General features: G+C 41.1%; 2 protein-coding genes across 3 annotated transcripts in view; one reads left to right on the forward strand and one right to left on the reverse strand.

Annotated features, from left to right (window-relative positions):
* Nucleotides 1–4,204: 4,204 nt before the first annotated feature.
* LOC139410111 (ubiquitin-ribosomal protein eL40 fusion protein-like) lies at nt 4,205–6,155 on the forward strand. The gene is made up of 5 exons (XM_071155555.1): nt 4,205–4,286; nt 4,701–4,812; nt 4,942–5,028; nt 5,463–5,565; nt 5,991–6,155. The coding sequence occupies exons 2-5, from the start codon at nt 4,710–4,712 to the stop codon at nt 6,082–6,084; spliced, it is 387 nt and encodes a 128-aa protein (XP_071011656.1). The 5' UTR covers nt 4,205–4,286; nt 4,701–4,709; the 3' UTR covers nt 6,085–6,155.
* Nucleotides 6,156–7,324: 1,169 nt separating this feature from the next.
* LOC139409060 (homer scaffold protein 3b) overlaps nt 7,325–20,788 on the reverse strand; it is a 44,412-nt gene continuing 30,948 nt past the window's right edge. For both annotated transcript variants that reach the window (XM_071153728.1, XM_071153729.1), the window contains 3 exons: nt 13,281–13,394; nt 10,991–11,071; nt 7,325–10,621 (listed from right to left, as the gene is read on the reverse strand). In XM_071153728.1, the coding sequence (XP_071009829.1) occupies nt 10,436–10,621; nt 10,991–11,071; nt 13,281–13,394 (381 nt within the window). In that variant the 3' untranslated portion in view covers nt 7,325–10,435. The remainder of the gene's footprint in view (nt 10,622–10,990; nt 11,072–13,280; nt 13,395–20,788) is intronic.

Consider the following 20,788-nt stretch of genomic DNA (forward strand, 5'->3'; position numbering starts at 1 on the left):
CATGCCTCCTTGCAGCATGCCTAAGGCACGTTCACACAGATGAGCAGGGACCCTGGGCATCTTTCTTTTGGTGTTTTTCAGAGTCAGTAGAAAGGCCTCTTTAGTGTCCTAAGTTTTGATAACTGTGACCTTAATTGCCTACCGTCTGTAAGCTGTTAGTGTCTTAACGACCGTTCACCAGGTGCATGTTCATTGATTGTTTATGGTTCATTGAACAAACAAGGCAAACAGTGTTTAAACCCTTTACAATGAAGATCTGTGAAGTTATTTGGATTTTTACGAATTATCTTTGAAAGACAGGGTCCTGTAAAAGGGACGTTTCTTTTTTTGCTGAGTTTAGATAGCTTTGTTAGAAATAACATTATATTTCCCTAAATAATACTTATTTTCCACCATAATTTGCAAATAAATGCATTAAAAATCCTACAATGTGATTTTCTGGAGAAAAAAAATCTCATTTTGTCTGTCATAGTTGAAGTGTACCTATGATGAAAATTACAGGCCTCTCTCATCTTTTTAAGTGGGAGAACTTGCACAATTGGTTGCTGACTAAATACTTTTTTGCCCCACTGTATTATCATATTAGTTTTTGTTAGTTACTGCAAGCGCCGCAAAGCAATCGCTATTTTGCTTCCCCTGCCTGTTATTCCGTGGAGAAGGTGTGTGTGGTCCAAGTCTGGGTTTAAGGGTTTAAAACATCTGTCTGAAAGGGTCTCTTTTCCCAGCTTAAAAAGATTAACATTCACACACAATACATGGGCCAGAAAAGGTTGAATACATGCTCCCGAGTGGCGCAGCGGTCTAAGGCACTGCATCTCAATGCTAGAGGCGTCACTACAGACCCTGGTTTGATCCTGAGCTGTATGACAACCGGGCGTGATTGGGAGTCCCATAGGGCGGCGCGCAATTGGCCCAGCGTCGTTAGGGTTTGGCCAGGATAGGCAGTCATTGTAAATAAGAATTTGTTCATAACTGACTTACCTAGTTAAATAAACATGACTTCTGCCGCATCGAAAACAACTTGGAACTGGGTAGTCTCAGACTTCAGTGAGTTCAAGACTTATTATTGACTCTGTTTCCATGTCCTGACGCTGCTCCTGTTTTTGTATTGTTTATTGTTCATGTTCTATTAAACTCTCCAATGCACCTGCTTCCTGACTCCCATCATTTACATTACAGGATCGCGCCGCCACATTCAAGTGAGCACAGCACAACAACAGTGAGTCATAAAATATGTATTGTATACTGCTGCATAAATTATGTAATATGCCAGGGAGATATGTATACAGTAGCTAAGAAAGTAATAATAAACGTATGGTGTGTAGTAAGCTGTTAGTAGCCCATGTGTTTCACACTAAGAATTAGCCTACTGTTCTGACTTGATGGTGTACAAGTAGCCTATAGCCTGTTTTAGAGAAATGCCATCATCGACTATTGTAAGAGCTTTCATTGTCTGCTTTATATGCCCCCATTATTTATCCTACGGTTCTGACTTGGTGTACAGGGAGAATACTGTAAGAATGGCCCATGTTCTGAATTCTGTCGCTGTAAATTTAAAAAGTGCTGAACAAATAGTTATATGGACTACTCGCTCATTAATGTCCAAATCGAAATTACGGCTTGCCTCTTATCCGCTCATCGTTCCCTTATGCCATAGTTTGTACATCTCAATTGTTATATTGCTTATATAGGTCTATCTCATTAGGATGTTATCATCATTTTCGGCAATGTTGGAATGATTTCATTGTTTTTTTGTTTTTAATTTGTGTATTATAATTAGCTCATGTGCTTTTCTTCACTATGTAATGTTGTTGGGTCTGTAACCATGGTTGCCTCTTCCCATTCAAATATTTTTTTTCAACAAAAAGTTTAGTAATAGACCCATGTAATTCCAGTTGATATGGTGAGGGTTGTTTTGTTTGCACAATGCACTGTCTGTGCGGCAATATGTTGTCCATAAAAATGGATCCTCGTGATTGTATTTTCCTTCCGTGTTAGACCACATATGCCTAATAAAATGTTGTGTAGTGGCTTTGCTGGAATGCATCTTAAAAAAATTGGTTGCATTTTCCCCAGCAAAAATGTAGACGCTAAAATAGCCACAGGAAACTCCACCTGGTGTATTCTTACACTCAATAGTAAGTGTCACCGCTTTGTCACCGCTTATGCCTGGGGTAGGCCTTGCATAAAGGTTCATCCAAAACCAATGTTTGCCCCGTTCTGCAATGCTTCCATTTGAGTGACAAATAATCCACAAATGTGAGAAGGACGTCATAGATATAGTATATATGCATATACAACGTGATGATCTAGATTTGACAGAGCCACTGACCTAGGTGTTTGACCTTGGCCTTGACAATGTATGGGGTGAACATGGCTTTATGAGTGGTCTCGAGAAGCTTCTCCTCCATTTGATTCTTCTTGATGGCCATGACTGGCCGGATGCGGCTGGTGTGGGATGAGGCCAGGTTCTGGAAGCCCTCTATCTGGGTGGTGAGGAAGTTAACCTGCCTCGGTCTTCATACATCTGGAAGTTGGTGCACAGTTTGGTCCAGGCAGGGGTGCGGCTGAGTGGGATTCATGGGTGGTGGGCATAGCACTTGACCGCTTCCGTCAGATACTCCTTGATCCGACCCAGGTCTTTGTGCTCGACCTGGCCAGGGGTGGGGCAAGCGATGGTTCCTTTCTTGGGAAGGGTGGCGAAGGAGTTGAAGTCCGTCTGGAAGGTAGTCTTCAAGGTCTCGTTAGGGCCATCGCCACCGTTGGCACCCCGAAAGGGGATGTGTGATGACTGAAGGAAGTCCTTTCCCATCAATGTGCTTACAGCCATATAACTTCTTGGACTGTTCTTACTTATAATTTGTCGTTCTCCTTACATCACTGTGCATTTCCTTTTATGGTTATCTTTTTTTTAATCATTCTATTCTATTAAAGTTTTTTTGTGTGCATAATACAAATCTATGTCCTGTGTAGCCAACCATATACATCTAGCATTATGACAGCCCTGAGTGATACAGTTGATATTTGATGTTAATTAGTTATGGAATGAAGATGTGAATGAACAGAAATGTATAAATGAATGAGAATGTTCATTGTCTGCTGCTATGTGTTTATTTGTCTGTAGCAAAGCGAAGCTTATAGGAGGCAATGAAAGTTACTTACCCATTCCACAGTGAAGAACATCACCTGAATGAATAGTGGTAGCTACACACTTCCCTGCCTCAAGTGTCTTTTGTGCAAGTGCCTCCCTAGTAGTGCAGTGGTCTAAGGCAGTACTTGACGTGTCACTACAGACCCAGGTTCAATCCCAGGCTGTGGCACAGCCTGCTGTGACTGGATCACCCATAAGGCGGTGGACAATTGGCCTAGCCTTGTCTGGATTAGGGTAGGGTTTGGCTGGCTGAGATATCCTTGTCCCATTGTGCTTTAGCAACTCCTTGTGACGGGCCGGGTGCCTGCAAGCTGACTTTGGTCTCCAGCTGAATGGTGTTTCCTCTGACACATTGGTGCAGCTGGCTTCTGGGATAAGCAAGCAGTACCCTTGGCAGGGTTGTTTTTCAGCGGATGCTTGGCTCTAAAACTTTGCCTCTCCTGAGTCCATAGGGGTGGGAAATGACTGTAACAAGCATTAAAAAAAAATCAAATCATTAAAAAAATAGTATTTTATTTATAATAGCATTTCTGTGGAAAACCTTATAATATAAATTTGCCTAACCTCACGTTCACGTACAGTATCAATGCTGTTTGCATGGCAATGCATGTAATTAGGAATATGTTGTTTTGAAACTTAAGAGTTGATGTGAGGGCATCTTAAATGGAGTTAATGTTTCACTTGTGGCATATTTTCACCCATTACCGTGAACCTGTCTTCCCCATTTCTACCACCACTGATAAATTCATACATACTGTACATTATATAGTCAAATAAATTATTAAATAATACACACTTGAGACAGGTATGGTAATATAAATGACCTCATCAGAGAAGTTTACTCAGTCACACCAGAGGGCGGCAGTAAAATGCAACTATCTAACACCTGTTCCAAGCGACTGATCGTTTGTGTTCGTTTGAGGATACAATTTAGTGATACCAGTAGTATATTGCAACTTTATATGATCCTGACGATAACTTTCCCCACATTTTGCTGTTAGTAAAGTCAGGATTAATCAAACAGATTTGTGCAAAAAAAAAATGTTAAGAGCTGGTGCGAAGCAGAAGAGGATGTGATGTAATATAACTTCCGCCTTGTACAGACTCTTTTCGTTGAGGCTCAGCTAGCGGCCGGGTGGGTTCACATTATAGTTCATACCAATTTTGGTGAAATTGACTAGAATACGCATTTATAAAGTTATAGAAATACAACAGTGTCCGTTCGCTACCATATACGTGTCTCAGTAGCCGTTTGGTTATCACATGTTAGATGTGTAAATATGAGTATTGAAATACGAGCTCCCGCATGTGGCAGAGGCCTTACTATTAGCACTGGCTGGACCGCAGTTGATGGCTAACTATTAAGTCAGCTGCTCATTCTTATTGCCGATGGGATAGCTAGCGTGTTCACTATTGTCCTCCAAAAATAGCATTGTTTGTGGATTTCCATTCTTGGTGCCAGGGAGTAGCAGACTCTGCTAGTTAACGGATTTCTCTTTTAGAAGCTTGTTAACTTGCCACCAACTAGCACCAATTTTTCTCCCAACAGCCTGCCAAGATGCAGATCTTTGTGAAGACGTTGACGGGGAAAACCATCACCCTTGAGGTTGAGCCCAGCGATACTATTGAAAATGTCAAGGCCAAGATCCAGGATAAGGAAGGTATTTTACGTTTCATTGTAACTCATTTGTTATACTGTATGGCTGGGAGGTGGATTTTACACTTTGATACTAGCACTGTGCATGAGTGATTTCATTAGTGGGTCATATCAATTTTATTTTTATTCTCAGGTATTCCTCCTGACCAGCAGCGTCTGATCTTTGCTGGAAAACAGCTTGAAGATGGTCGTACCTTGTCAGACTACAACATCCAGAAAGGTAAGATAATGAGTTAATGAGAGCATGTAAAGCTGCTCAAAGTTATGAGTTAGCCCTATGCGAAAAGGTACAGGTGCTTTTAAAGACACACTTTGGGGCTATAATTTATTTAAAACCTGCTTCAGGCTGGATGTGTCAGTGTAGTTCATACATGCAGAATTACTGTTTTACCTAAGCTAGCCACAGTTTCTTTCTGGAAGCTTTGTGCTATTTTCTCCCACTGGGGACAGCCCCCTAACAATTATTTTCAGCCAATGCGCTTTAGCCCCTGCCATTTGAGTGACAGCTAGCAAGATGCATGCACAGCAGAACAAGAGGGCGCATAATGATGTGCTGTAGTACAACATTTTTGGGGACCACTTTTGATTTGTGCATGTTAGTTTCAGAACTACTGGCTAAAAGTGTACAAAAGTACTATGTTTGTTCCCCTCCAGAGTCCACCCTGCATCTTGTGCTGCGTCTGCGTGGAGGCATCATTGAGCCATCTCTGAGACAGCTGGCCCAGAAGTACAACTGCGACAAAATGATCTGCCGCAAGTAAGTCAAGTTAATGGCGGTAAAGAACAACTCTTTTTACAAAATAATTAAGTTTGGCGCGTTTCTTTAAACTCACCCTTTATTTTTAGTTTAAATTTAACGTTAAGAAACCTAAATGCACATTTGAGATTGAGTTGATGGAAATGCAACATTCAGCAACTGCAGTAATGTTGCAGTGTATAAAAACTTAAGTCCCGTTGATGTGAGTGTCCCCTTGAATGGTTGACTGGACAATGGACCAGTTAATTCCATTGTTTTACGTCAACCATATCCCACACAAATTCAGATTTCATACGTCTGAAAAGATTGGGTAGCTAATCAGTATAATGTTTTAGTTCAAATTAATCAATTGGAGCGTTAGCTGGCAGTGACTTACACCGCTGAACTACACACTTTGGACAGTTCTGAGCCTTTTTGTGCTGCAGGTGCTACGCTCGCCTCCATCCTCGTGCTGTCAACTGCCGCAAGAAGAAGTGTGGACACACCAGCAACCTGCGCCCCAAGAAGAAGCTGAAGTAAACTGTTTGCTTGGTGTTTTCTGTGGGACATATGCAGAACTGTTCTGTAAAATAAACATTTTTTTAAAATGACATTGCCTGGCCTTGATTTAAAGTTAATCCACAATTGAAGGGTCTTAGAGAAAGAACTAAAGGACAGTCTGAATTTGTTTGATAGTCAGGCTTTCAAGAGGGCTTGGACAGCTCAAAAAAACATTAAAACAAATTAAATATCCAGACAATTCAAGGTGACTTGTGTACATACTTGTGTGTGACACATTGAACCAGCCCCAAATGAAGCTGACAAACGCACAATTGCTGTCTGAATTCACGTACGCGTTTGAAATATCAGGCATTTTGGGAATTCGAAAAATGGTTATAGCTTTCTTTTTTTTTTTACAATTTAGTATGCTTTAAATTCCAGTTTAAAATGTCGATTTTGGCTTTTAATCTACACAGAAAATAAACCAGTTTAAATAAATTCATTAGGGTTTGGTTTTCACATGACTGGGCATAGGCCTACACACTTGGGAGACTGGCCCAGCCAATCAGAATAGTTTTCTCCACAAGGGCTTTATTTCAAACACAAATACTCCTGTTTCATCAGCAGTCCGGGTGGTAGGTCTCAAACAATCCCGCAGGTGAAGAAGCCGGGTGTGGAGGTCCAGGGCTGGCGTGGTTACGTGGTCTGCGGTTGAGGCAGATTGGATGTACTACCAAATTCTTTAAAACATCAGTGGCTTATGGTAAAGAAATTAAATGCTCTGGACATTACTGCAGTCAGCACACTCCAACTTGAGACATTTGTGGCATTGTTGTGACAACTGCTCATTTTAGTGGCATTTCTGGGACCAATACACTTTACATATTGCGTTTATTTCTGTTCAGTATTTGCTGCACACTTGAATAAAATTGTTCGAGATTGTGTGTTCAACAGCTGATAAGCATTCCCCCATGATTATGAACGAAAGGTGGAAATCAAAGTAACTGCGCATTAGTTGGCAAGCAAGATTTCTGACAGGGCCAACCATGTTTGTGCTTGATGCACTTGTACTCAACCAACAACTAATTTACTAGATAGTCATGTAAAGAGGTGAATAGGAAATTGCAGTACACAGGATTGTATGACATTGTAAAGCAGAGCTTGTGTTCAAAGCTAAGGAAAATTCATACATCTCAATGACTGATGTGCCTCAGTGTCAGTCAACATTTTAAAGAGAGGTCTGTAGTTAACTGGCTACTGCAATTCATCAAAACAAATGTTTTAGCTAAGTTTAATGTTGAATTGTATACAAATACTTGCACATACATTAACTTCCATTATTATAAACATGGGTTCCTCCTATGCAGAAAGTCAAATCAGGCAAGTGTTATTAAGGCCCTGTTTTAATACAGGAAAAATGTATCCTTGTTAAATAATGCAACAAATATAAACCACCTGTCCAATGTGATTACAAGGATAATCATTGTATTTGAAAGTGCTCAGACACTTGGAGTTCAAAGTAGGTCGCTGAGGTATTTGAAGTATTAGTGGTTGTCAAGTGTATTAAGAGTAAGAGAACACTACAGACCCTACACATTTTAATTACAGAATAATTCCACAGGCATTCCAATATATTTTTCCAGTCAGTTGTGCTTCATCCAGTTATGTGGGTAAGAAAAGTGCATCTTTGGTACTGCATTTTGTATCATCACTTCAGTGGGATGATCACATTTTCTGTCAAGTCTTCTCCAGAAGGTTGGAGATGGGCTAGGAAAACAACCATGTTGATATGACCACCCCCCCCCCAACTCAAGTATTCTGTTTTTGAGTTGACGCATATATAAAACACATACAATAACCCGCAAAATCGTATATTCCGGTTTTGAGAAACACGTTTTTTAAAAACCTTTATTTAACTAATTTAGCAAGTCAGTTAAGAACAAATTCTTATTTACAATGATGGCCGGACAACGCTGGGCCAATTGTGCGCTGCCCTATTGGACTCCCAATCACGGGAAGTTGTGATACCGCCTAGAATCGAACCAGGGTCTGTAGTGACACCTCTAGCACGGAGATGCTGGGAGCCTGGGATATTCTGATCATAGACGGGATACCGTGGTATGTAAACATCTTATCCCGTTTAGGCCTACTGTTGTTTTTCGAGGTCTGCGCGGGCTCAGTTTCGCATATCATGGGTGCTGTGATGTTTTCCTCTGATTCTCAAACAAATCACTTCAAAAAGTTGGCTACATGCGCAGTTCCATCCACTATAATAATTTGTTTTTCTGATACTCCGTAGGCTACTGGACTGTATAGCTTACTGACTTAGGCTACTTTCACCCCTAATTTAGATATGTTTCTGCTTATAATTTCCAACATTTGGAAGACAGTTTGTTTGTCAACTATAGTTCGATACAGTGCATTCGGAAAGTATTCCTTCCCCTTTTCCACATTGTTACGTTACGGCCTTATTCTAAAATTGATTAAATTATCCCCCCCCCCACAACTATTTCTGCAGCACTCCACCAATCAGACTTTTATGATATAGTGGCCAGACGGAAGCCACTGCTCAGTATGAATGGGAGAAACTTCCCAAATACAGGTGTGCCAAGCTTGTAGCGTCATACCCAAGAAGACTCAATGCTGTAGTCAATACAAAAGGTGCTTCAGCAAAATACTGAGTACAGGGTCTGAATACTGTAAAATGTGATAGCCGTTTTTTTTATTTGTAATAAATTTGCACCCCAAAAATTGTCATTATGAGGTATTGTGTGTAGAATGATGAGGGGATAAAAATAATTTGATCAATTTGAGAATAATATAACAAAATGTGGAAAAAGTCAAGGGGTCTGAATACTTTCCGAATGCACTGTACATGCAGCTTCTCTTTCGTAATAACTTGATGCCCTAGAAGACAAAATAAAGTAATGCTTACCAGATGAATGCATTAGTAATCTAATTACCAGTAAAGTTGTCTGTTTCGTTTTGGGACCTGGGAGAAAACACAATAACTCCAAATCAGTAGAAAAATTGTTCCTGTGGAAAATGTCCAAATTTCATCAATTTGACTAGTTAAGGTTAAATGAAAAGCTGAGAAAACCATGGAAAACACTTCTGATAAGACTTCAGTTCATCTCAGGTGCATATTTTGTGTGGTTGAACTACTGTCTGCTTGCATAACAGTGTCAAATATAACATGTTACACACGTATTCACATTTTCTCAAGAGATGCTGAAAGAAAAAAATATTTCTCCACTCCTGTTCCCGAGACAAAATTAACATTTGTTGTACCATTTTACAGTAAGAAATGCATTATTCTGCAGTAGTCAATGTTATATTACTCTACATGTGAGAGGTTATAGGCCGACAGTCAGTGTCCACATTTCAGTTACTTTTCCATTTAACCCATATGAACTTAAATTAGGAATATACTATTTAGTCACATGGATACTTGTGAGCGGGATATCAAAGGTGCATGTAAACAGCTTATCCCGAATAAGACCTTAAGCAGGATATGAGCTACAATCCGAAATGTATGTAAATGTGGTCATTGTTCAACAGAATTGCAGTTTGTCTACATGAACAAGGTGAGATTACATTACGTACAGAGTGCTCGTCAAAAAACTGTATTGCTAATTCAACACTGATTTAACCTTATTTGTACCTAAATAATACCATGAAAAAATGCCTCAATGCCTAGGTCAGAAGAGAATCTCGATGGTGTGCATCAGTGAAAGTAGAGATACCAGGTTAGCTTTTGCATTGAATCAAGTACAGTACATCTTTACTAATAACACTACTTGTGCTTTTAAATCTATTTGTAAAAGGTTGCACATTGGGTAATGCGCATAACTCACATTACTGTACTTGGCAAGGTTCTTCACTGAGCTCATTAAGTTTTGTCATTGAGTACCCCTGGTGATAAACCCTCCGCAGCAACATTTCTGTAGGATGATCAAATAATTATGTTATCTGTTAATGTAATACAATACATAAAACAACAGAAGTAAATCTATTATTAATTGTTAATACTGACAAACGGAAACAATAATTTGGCAACTACATTTAAGTACAAGCCCAGATTCAATTCAACTACTTTTAAAAGTTCAAGATAACTTCTATAATAGCAGGTTGACTGAATCATAACCCAACAAAACATTGAGATAAATGGTGTAAACGTTGACTCAACAATTCTCACAGCGACAAAGAAAAAATATTAGATTGTTATTTTCAAGGTGGTGGGTAGGAGCAATGTACCGCTGCAACGGGTGGATCCACGGTTCTACTCTTAACCTCTGTAATAATGTGCTTAAGCAAACATTGTTCCAAAAGAGCTAGCTTCCTTTCCGTCCTTGTCCACCGCCCTCTACCATCCTGTCATCGCGTTGCTCTATTTGTCGATGAGCTTGGCCAAGCTCTGTCGTAGGTCATTCAGGTCGTAGATCTTGACATCCAGGACGTCGATGACCCGCTGAACCTCACTCTCCGCCCTATCCCGCTCCTCCAGAGAGGAAGCCAGAGTCTGCTCGGCTTTCTCCACCCGTTGCTCAAGTTCTGCATTCCGTGTCTCCAGATCCTAGAAGGTCCACAAGGTGACAGAGGACTTCGGATCAATTCATGTTAAAGATCTCAATTGCATACTCCTCGCATACTCTCTACTCGTCTCCTTATCAAAACTCATTGGATGAGAACGCCAGAGGTCCCTCCACTCTGACCATCTGCAATGGATTTTGAGGAGGCGGCCAGTAGAGAGGATGCGAGGAGTATGTAATTGAGATTCTCCCACTGTCATATCTTTAGATTTCCCCGCCGCAATTTTTCTGACCCTTTGAAAACTCTCAGAGACCCACAAGCGGTGCCCGACCCCCTGGCTGAGAATCACTAGTCTTCAGTATAGTTTTGAAAAGCCAGAAATGCATGTTCTGCCCCAATTCCTAAAACTCACCTGAAGTCTCTGAACCGCCTCTTCCCTCTCTTTCTCTAAATCAGGAATATCTGAATTCTTGCTCTGTAGATTGTGGATTTCCTAAAAAAAGACAAAGTATATTGAAAGCAGTGTGGTTCCTGAGCAATTCCTAAGCACTAAACATCCCATCATGTATAAATATGCTGGGTAGGCCCAGTTCACCATTATTTTGGCTACCACAGGACCACAATGCCCCCATCCACAGGGCACGAATGGTCATCGAATGGTTTTATGAGCATGAAAACAATGTAAACCATATGACATGGCAGTCTCAGTTACCAGATCTCAACCCAATTGAACACTTATGAGAGAGTTTGGAGCGGCGCCCGAGACAGAGTTTTACACCACCATCAACAAAATACCAAATTATGGAATTTCTTGTAAAATAATGGTGTCACATCCCTCCAATAGTTCCAGACACTTGTATAATCTATACCAAGGACCATTAATAAAGTGGCCTAATGCCCTATTAAGACACTTCATGTTGATGTTTCCTACAATACCAGTCAAAAGTTTGGACACACCTACTCACTCAAGGGTTTCTTAATGTTTACTATTTTCTATAGTGAAGACATCAACACTATGAAATAACACATGGAATCATGTAGTATTCAAAAAAGTATATTTTAAATTCTTCAAAGTAGCCACCCTTTGCCTTGATGACAGCTTTGCACACTCTTGGCATTCTCTCAACCAGCTTCACCTGGAATGCTTTTCCAACACTCTTGAAGGAGTTCCCACATATGCTGAACACTTGTTGGCTGCTTTTCCTTCAGTCAGCGGTCCAACTCATCCCAAACCATCTAATTTGGGTTGTGGTCGGGTGATTGTGGAGGCCAGGTCATCTGATGCAGCAATCCATCACTCTTCTTCTCTATCAAATAGCCGTTACACAGCCTGGAGGTGTGTTGGGTCATTCATCCTGTTGAAAAACAAATGATAGTCCCACTAAGCCCAAACCAGATGGGATGGCGTATCGCTGCAGAATGCTGTGGAAGCCATGCTGGTTAAGTGTGTTTTGAATTCTAAATAAAATCAGACAGTGTCACCAGCAAAGCACCATCACACCTCCTCCATGCTTCACGGTGGGAACCACACATAGGGATATCATCTGTTCACCTACTCTGCGTCTCACAAGGACAAGGAGGTTGGAACCAAAACTCTCAAATTTGTACTTCAGACCAAAGGACAGATTTCCACCAGTCTAATGTCCATTGCTCGTGTTTCTTGGCCCAAGCAAGTATCTTCATCTTATTGGTGTCCTTAAGTAGTGGTTTCTTTGCAGCAATTCGACCATGAAGGCCTAATTCACGCAATCTCTGAACAGTTGATGTTGAGATGTGTCTGTTACTTGAACTTTGTGAATCATTTAGTTGGGCTGTAATCTGAGGTGCAGTTAACTCTAATTAACGTATCCTCTGCAGCAGAGGTAACTCTGGGTCTTCCATTCCTGTGGCGGGCCTCATGAGAGCCAGTTTCATCATAGAGCTTGATGGTTTTTGTGACTGTACTTGAAGAAACTTTCAAAGTTCTTGACATTTTCCGGATTGACTGACCTTCATGTCTTAAAGTAATGATGGACTGTCATTTCTCTTTGCTTATTTGAGCTGTTCTTGCCATAATATGGACTTGGTCTTTTACCAAATAGGGCTATCTTTTGTTACCACCCCTACCTTGTCACAACCCAACTGATTGCCTCAAATGCATTAAGGGATGAAATTCCACGAATTCACTTTTAACAAGGCACACCTGTTAATTGAAATGCATTCCAGGTGACTACCTCATGAAGCTGGTTGAGAGAATGCCAAGAGTGTGCAAAGCTGTCATCAAGGAAAAGGGTGGCTACTTTGAAGAACCTCAAATATAAGATGTTTTGATTTGTTTAACATTTTTGGTTACTACATGATTCCATGTGTTATTTCATAGTTTTGATGTCTTCACTATTATTCTACAATGTAGAAAATAGTAAAAATAAAGAAAAACCCTTAAATGAGCAGGTGTGTCCAAACATTTGACTGGTACTGTATGTAAAGCAATTTCCTTTGAACAAGAGGTGGAATTCACAGTATGCAAAGCAGCACATCTACCAAGGAAATTTCCACATGGGAAGTGCTCGAAAAATCGGTTTCTTGAGATTCTCAAGTGAAAACCTCAGCTTGTACCTCACTCGTTTCTTTCAACGGTGCTATCTAGACAGCCTAGAAGACTGGTATCTTGAGGCTAGCAGTACCTGGCTGCCTGGAAAGTGTGTCTGAGCCCCGGGTCTCACCTCGTCTTTAGCTTTGAGCAAGGCTTCCAAGTCCTCTAACGTCTGGGTCAGCTCATCCCTCGTCTTAGATTCACTGGGACCAGGCCGCCCGCTCTGAGCCTCCAGCTCTGCCACCTGCCAACACACAACACCGGAGAGAATAACAAGTAAGGACTTTTTAAATCCTAGTGTACATGCTATTACAGGATTTGTTTTTTCCATTTATATTTGGACTTTGGCACGTGGAGTGCACAGATTCGCTTCACTTCGTTAGTCAGTATGTGTTACATCTGTGCTGGTTTGTCATATCGTTTGTGGGAAGGTGTTTCACCTGGGCTGGCCTAGGTAATATTTAAGAGTGGCTGGCCCAGTGCTCCAGTTGTCTTGAGAGATGTGGAGGGTTAACACCTTTAGTTGGTGCTCCTAATTTGATTTCTAAAAGAAAAATCCTTTATCTGATCTTACCGGTTTTTGTTTTGCTCCTCTTTTTGTTTTGCGTCCTGTCTTTAATTTTGTTTGCCTGTTCTTGGGCAAATTTAGTGAAAGCTCATGGTGGGTGTCTTTAGGTTGTTGTTGCTCGTTAACGTTCAGTAAACACACCCATGAGTGTCTTTCAGAACCCCTCCAAAAACCCCCACTTTCTGTCACTGACATCCACCCTGAGACTGTTGGAATCATTTTGAAAGTTGCATAAACACACACGCTTATTAAATAAAATAAACATGAACTTTAAGCATTTGTGGAAAACCCTACATGGGAGATGCTAGATAAATGTAAAAAGGTGAATCTGCTCGTCATTGCAAAGCATTATGACATCAAAGTTGCACATGCCGATTCGAAAGTGGTAGTCAAAGGGTTAGTCTATAGTATATTGATTTGGTGGAATGAGGAAATTCTTCCGGAAAGGGAGGATGATGAAAAGGGTCCTACGGGTGGTAGAGTACACCCCATAGACATGCAACTGCGAGAGGTAGAACTAAAGGCAAAATGAGAACAGAAATTAGAGTTTGTGCACAAGGAAAGACAAGATGGGTGTGCAGCCAAACAACAAGAACATGAACATACAGCCAAACAACAAGAACCTGAACATGCATCCAGATAACAAGAACCTGAACATGCAGCCAGATAACAAGAACATGAACATGCAGCCAGATAACAAGAACTTGAACATGCAGCCAGATAACAAGAACCTGAACATGCAGCCAAACAACAAGAACCTGAACATGCAGCCAGATAACAAGAACCTGAACATGCAGCCAGATAACAAGAACATGCAGCCAAACAACAAGAACCTGAACATGCAGCCAGATTACAATAACCTGAACATGCAGCCAGATAACAAGAACACGAACATGCAGCCAGGTAACAAGAACATGCAGCCAAACAACAAGAACCTGAACATGCAGCCAGATTACAATAACCTGAACATGCAGCAAGATTACAATAACCTGAACATGCAGCCAGATAACAAGAACATGAACATACAGCCAGATAACAAGAACATGAACATGCAGCCAGATAACAAGAACATGAACATGCAGCCAGATAACAAGAACCTGAACATGCAGCCAAACCACAAGAACCTGAACATGCAGCCAGATAACAAGAACCTGAACATGCAGCCAGATAACAAGAACATGCAGCCAAACAACAAGAACCTGAACATGCAGCCAGATAACAAGAACCTGAACATGCAGCCAGATAACAAGAACATGAACATACAGCCAGATAACAAGAACCTGAACATGCAGCCAGATAACAAGAACATGAACATGCAGCCAGATAACAAGAACCTGAACATGCAGCCAGATAACAAGAACCTGAACATGCAGCCAGATAACAAGAACCTGAACTCGCAGCCAGATAACAAGAACATGCAGCCAAACAGCAAGAACCTGAACATGCAGCCAGATAACAAGAACCTGAACATGCAGCAAGATAACAAGAACATGAACATACAGCCAGATAACAAGAACATGAACATGCAGCCAGATAACAAAAACATGAACATGCCATTCAACTGAGATATGTAGATCTGGAAACACTCCATCCAGTCAGGCCATCCAGCACCCTCAACAGAGTTTGGTCTTGGACGGAACAGCCTGCTTGTACACATCACTGACAATCTGAAATGGTCCACCCACACACCCTTTGTGCGGTGACAAAGGCAACCTCAGGAGGCTGAAGAAATTAGTCTTGGCCCCTAAGACCCTAACAAACTTTTACAGATGCACAATTGAGAGCATCCTGTCGGGCTGTATCACCGCCTGGTATGGCAACTGCACCGCCCACAACCGCAGGGCTCTCCAGAGGGTGGTGGCCCAACACATCACCGGGGGCACACTGCCTGCCCTCCCCAACACATACAGCACCAGATGTCACAGGAAGGGCAAAAATATCATCAAGGACATCAACCCCGCGAGCCACGGCCTGTTCACCCCGCTATCATCCAGAAGGCGAGGTCAGTACAGGTGCAGCAAAGCTGGGACCAAGAGACTTAAAAACATCAATCTCAAAGCCATCAGACAGTTAAATAGCCATCACTAGGTGGCTACCACCCGGCTACTCAACCCTGCAACTTAGAGGCTGCTGCCCTATGTACATAGATATTTGGTCACTTATCCTACAAAGTGTTCTTGTGGGAAAAGCCTAGAAAGAGTACACTGCTTTATCTCTTGATCGGAGTTCAGATTATTACACTGTTAAAGCTGCTGTCCTTCGGGTTTATGAGTTGGTCCCAGATGCATACAGACAACAGTTCTGTAAATTACGAAGGACAGAATAACAAAGGCATGTTGAGTTCGCAAGGGAACAAGCATGTCTTTTTGATCGGTGGTGTGGTTCTCAAGAGGTCAAGGACGTGAGGATTTAAAAACCCATACTTAGAGCAGTTTAAGAATTGCCTTCACGAAAGGGTTGATGTCTAGGAAGCAGCTGATTGCTGAACAGACAGAGTAAAGATGTTTCACTCTCCCCTCTTTTTTGCTGAGATACATCCAGAGGAGGAGTTTGATGAAGTTTGTGTGGGTTACTTTGACAGAGATCGTGTTCTAATGAGGACATGGCATTCTCGCGCCACTTCTGGGCAGGACGATTGGCCCAGTGCATCTCAAATTGTCGTTCCAGTTGCACTTGGACAAGAGATACTGAGGTTGGCTCCCGATGGTAGTATGGCAGGCCATCTTGGGGTCAACAAGACGTAAGACCGTATCTTGCGTAACTACTTCTGGCCTGCTGTAAATCCAGTCTCGTTAGCCAGCGGACAGGTACAACGAACCAAGCTGTGCCGGTTGCACCTTTGCAGACTATTCCTGCTTTTGACTAACCTTTCAGCAGGGTTCTGATGGATTGTATTGTATTTATTATGGATCCCATTCTTCCTGGGGACCGGCAAAAACAAGACGGTTATACAATTTTAAAAACGTTACAATACATTCATAACAGATTTCACAACACACTAAGTGCGTGCCCTTGGGGCCCTACTCCACTACCACATATCTTCAACACAAAATCCATATGTACGTGTGTGTATAGTGCGTATGTTGTCATGTGTGTGTATGCATGTGTCTGTGCCTATGTTTGTGTTGCTGCACAGTCCCTGATGTTCCATAAGGTGTATTTATATCTGTTTTTTAAAATCTGATTCTACTGTGTACATCAGTTACCTTATGTGGTCATGGCTCTACATAGTAGAGTTCCATGTAGTCATGGCTCTACGTAGTACTGTGTGCCTCCCATAGTCTGTTCTGGACTTGGGGACTGTGAAGAGACCTCTGGTGGCATGTCTTGTGGTGTATGCATGGGTGTCAGAGCTGTGTGCTAGTTGTTTAAACAGACAGCTTGTGCTTTCAACATGTCAATACCTCTCACAAATACAAGTAGTGATGAAGTCAATCTCTCCTCCACTTCGAGCCAGGAGAGATTGACATGCATATTATTAATGTTGGCTCTCTGTGTACATCCAAGGGCCAGCTGTGCTGCCTTATTCTGAGACAATTGCAATGTTCCTAAGTCCCTCTTTGTGGCACCTGACCCCAGGCATGAACAGTAGTCCAGGTGCCACCCATTCTGTAACTAAGTGTTGCAATCATTTCAGTCGCTGTAGTAGCTGACGTGTATAGCATTGAGTCATCCGCATACATAGACACACTGGCTTAACTGAAAGTAATTTCATTAGTAAAGATTGAAAAAAGTAAGGGGCCTAGACAGCTGCCCTGGGGAATTCCTGATTATACCTGGATTATGTTGGAAAGACTTTAACCTCTTACAGCTACCCCCCTACTTTTTTCAAATTCTGCCTAAAGACATACCCAAATCTAACTACCTGTAGCTCAGGCTCAGAACCAAGGATATGCATATTCTTGATTTCATTTGAAAGAAAACACTATGAAGTTTGTGTAAATGTGAATTGAATGTAGGAGAATATAACACAATAGATCTGGTTTAGATAATACAATGAAAAAACCATACGTTTTTCATTTATATTGTTGTATCATCATCTTTAAAATGAACAAGACAAAACAAACATTCAGATAGGATGATGGGGACAATTTCAGTGAAAAACATAAGAGGGCAACAGTACTTGTGCAAAGTTCCAGAATGATAACTTCCAAAATGAGTGTGCTACATGACATTTATCATGAAGTCACCCAGGTGTCCCACACAAGTAGCCCAAATGTACCCAAGTGGCCAAATTGGTGAAGTTATACATTTTGAATGGAATAACTATATACAAAATACCAAAATGGTATTCTAACACACCCCCCCAAAAATGGAGAAAAAAACATGAAAAAAAAATATATATATACACTTACAAAATAACACTTTCAATATTTGGAAGACCCTCCGTCCTCTACACAATATTGTGCTGCTGATGCCAGGTGCCATAGCAGTCTCTTTCTGCTGTAAAGCAGAGGGTCACCAAGCATGTGGTGCAGGTGATGGGGGACTTCATTTTGCAAAGAACACATGCTGTGCCCTTTTGGCCCTGAGGCACATCCATGCATGCAGAAATAAATTTGGGCAGATGAACACCACTTGTGGCAGGAGCTGGATGAACCAGCTTCAGTGGGGGATGGACACCTTGGCACTGGGGGCTCCCATTCGGAGTCAGTGTCACTGTGAAAGAAAATGTTCAGTTAGAATAGTTTCACATATGAGCCCTGTATCAACATGTGTAATAAACAGATATATATAGAGTACAGGGAACATAAGGTTGAATATATTATTATAGACCTGCTAGATCTACTGTCTCATTTATATTATGACAGACCAGCTAGATCTACTGTCTTTATTATATTACAACAGACAAGCTGTATCTACTGTCTCCATTTCACTTTGGCCATTGTTGTGGGCCTGCCCTCCCATCAACAGCCTCAAATAGGCTATTTCATTTCACAAATAATATTTTATATTATTAATTTCAAACAACGGCATTGGCATAAGAAAAACTTACCAGTCCAAAACGATGTCCTCTCCGTTCAAAAAATATTCAGAGATTTGGGAATCGCTAAATGAATCGTCCTCCAACAATCTCTGTCTCCCTTTCCCGATCAATTTCTTCTAAAATTGTGTGTACATCTGTATATCTAGACTTAGATTTAGCTTTCCCTGACTTAGTCGCCATACTGATTGATATATAAACAGCTGAAGATGCGCTTTACCAAAACAACGCTGTGCGTAACATGCGTGGCTCCTTCCGGTATGAATCTTCAATGGCGAATGAACCTCTTTACGCCGGCATTTACTACATGGGTTGGTCTTCCAACACATAAACATTACATATTGCCGTTTACCTCAGCTCATTGGCTATCTACCCAGCTAGATTTCAAGACGATCAGTGGTCATTGGGTTAAAATACAGTCAATCAACGAAACAGCGATCATATCATTGGTGCACAATGATGTCATTACTTGTTGTCTTCAAATCGGTTTCTTTCAGTCAATACGTCCCGCGAAATGACCCATCAGGTTTGGTTGTGTTACAAACAAAGCAGTTGATTGCAATGAAACCAAACATGACTGGAAAATTCCCATTTAGTGTGTGTATTTACATCGAATCTGTCGTCGAAAATGGAATGAGACGGAATTCACGACAAGCGGTTCACAAAATGTTTCGTGTTAGGCTATAAAAATGGATTTTATCAAACAAAAGACCATTCATTGTGTAATAATGAGCATTGGGATTGTAAACAGAGGAAGATTGTCAAAGGTAAACAATTTATTTTATTGCAGTTTGTAATTTTGTTACGCCTGTGCTGGTTGAAATAGTTGTTTTTTATGGGGCTCTATCCTCAGATAATCGCACCGTATTCTCTGCCCAAAGCAAATAGTGAAAATCAGTTTCTCTTGACCATCGTGTGCACTGCCATTTGTTTCCTTGAGGTCAATCCACTGAGGAAAATCACGAGCGAAAAGTTACAACGGATATTACAGGAATTTCCCCTTGAAATCAGACATGTCCGTGGTAAGGACAACTTGGTTTCTGATTGTCTTTCAAGGGTGGGCAGTCAATTTATTATGACTGCACGTTTTTCCATATTGGAGATGAGTTTGGTTTTGGTTGTGCTCCTTTCAAGGGGATTAGAGTTATAGAAGCGTATGTCTTGTCCTTCCCTGTTTCTTAAAACGTGAGAGTTTTAGACAACTATAGAAAGAAAAAGAAAATATATAAAAAAATATTGTAAAATAACATCTCTATTTATCTATACAGTTGAAGTCGGAAGTTTACATACACTTAGATCGGAGTCATTAAAACTTGTTTTTCAACCGCTCCACAAATTTCTTGTTAACAAACTATAGTTTTGGCAAGTCAGTTAGGACATTGTCTTTGTGCATGACACAAGTAATTTTTCTAACAATTGTTTACAGACAGATTATTTCACTGTATCACAATTCCAGTGGCTGACAAGGTAAAAAGCTGTCGTTCTGCCCCTGAGCAAGGCAGTTAACCCACTGTTCCCCGGGTGCAGAAGACGTGGATGACGAATATCATATCCCCCCCACCTCTCTGATTCAGAGGGGTTGGGTTAAATGCAGAAGAATTTCAGTTGTAGAACTGACTAGGTATCCCCCTTTACTTTCCTTTTATTAATTGCCGGACGGATTTATTTGACCTACTTTTACAAATCAATTGTGACTCAAAGGTTTGAATTCCACATATGCTCATGTGGGGAGTAACAGTGATTAAAAGAGAGAAACTATTAACCCCTTGAAATCAAAACTTTTACTTGACGCCAATTATCTTCACTTTAACACCAGACAGGAACATGGTTAGAATTGTATAACAAAACAGACTTGTTTATTGAAAACTGAAGTTTGCATGGGTTTGTGCTCAGCCTTCGCAATTACCATCTCTCCCTTTATATCTCCTCCGCATCTTCAGAGTGAATTTCAAAGTGGCCCTTTAAGATTCCATGTCATGCCATCCAGCAGCGCTTGAGAAAGCTGCTCTAAGGGTATCTAGCATTCCGATAGGACCCAACCCCATCCTGTCAAATCCATGTGACAGCAAGTCCCCGGGGAATGATG

The sequence above is a fragment of the Oncorhynchus clarkii genome, chromosome 5, assembly GCF_045791955.1.
Source record: "Oncorhynchus clarkii lewisi isolate Uvic-CL-2024 chromosome 5, UVic_Ocla_1.0, whole genome shotgun sequence".
In the NCBI taxonomy this organism is placed as follows: domain Eukaryota; kingdom Metazoa; phylum Chordata; class Actinopteri; order Salmoniformes; family Salmonidae; genus Oncorhynchus; species Oncorhynchus clarkii.

Bases quoted from the DNA above. Each gene is read 5' to 3' on its own strand.
- LOC139410111 (XM_071155555.1), top strand. From the start codon at position 4,710: ATGCAGATCTTTGTGAAGACGTTGACGGGGAAAACCATCACCCTTGAG. The intron at 4,813-4,941 runs GTATTTTACGTT...TTTTATTCTCAG, and splicing joins CAAGATCCAGGATAAGGAAG to GTATTCCTCCTGACCAGCAG. The intron at 5,029-5,462 runs GTAAGATAATGA...GTTCCCCTCCAG, and splicing joins AGACTACAACATCCAGAAAG to AGTCCACCCTGCATCTTGTG.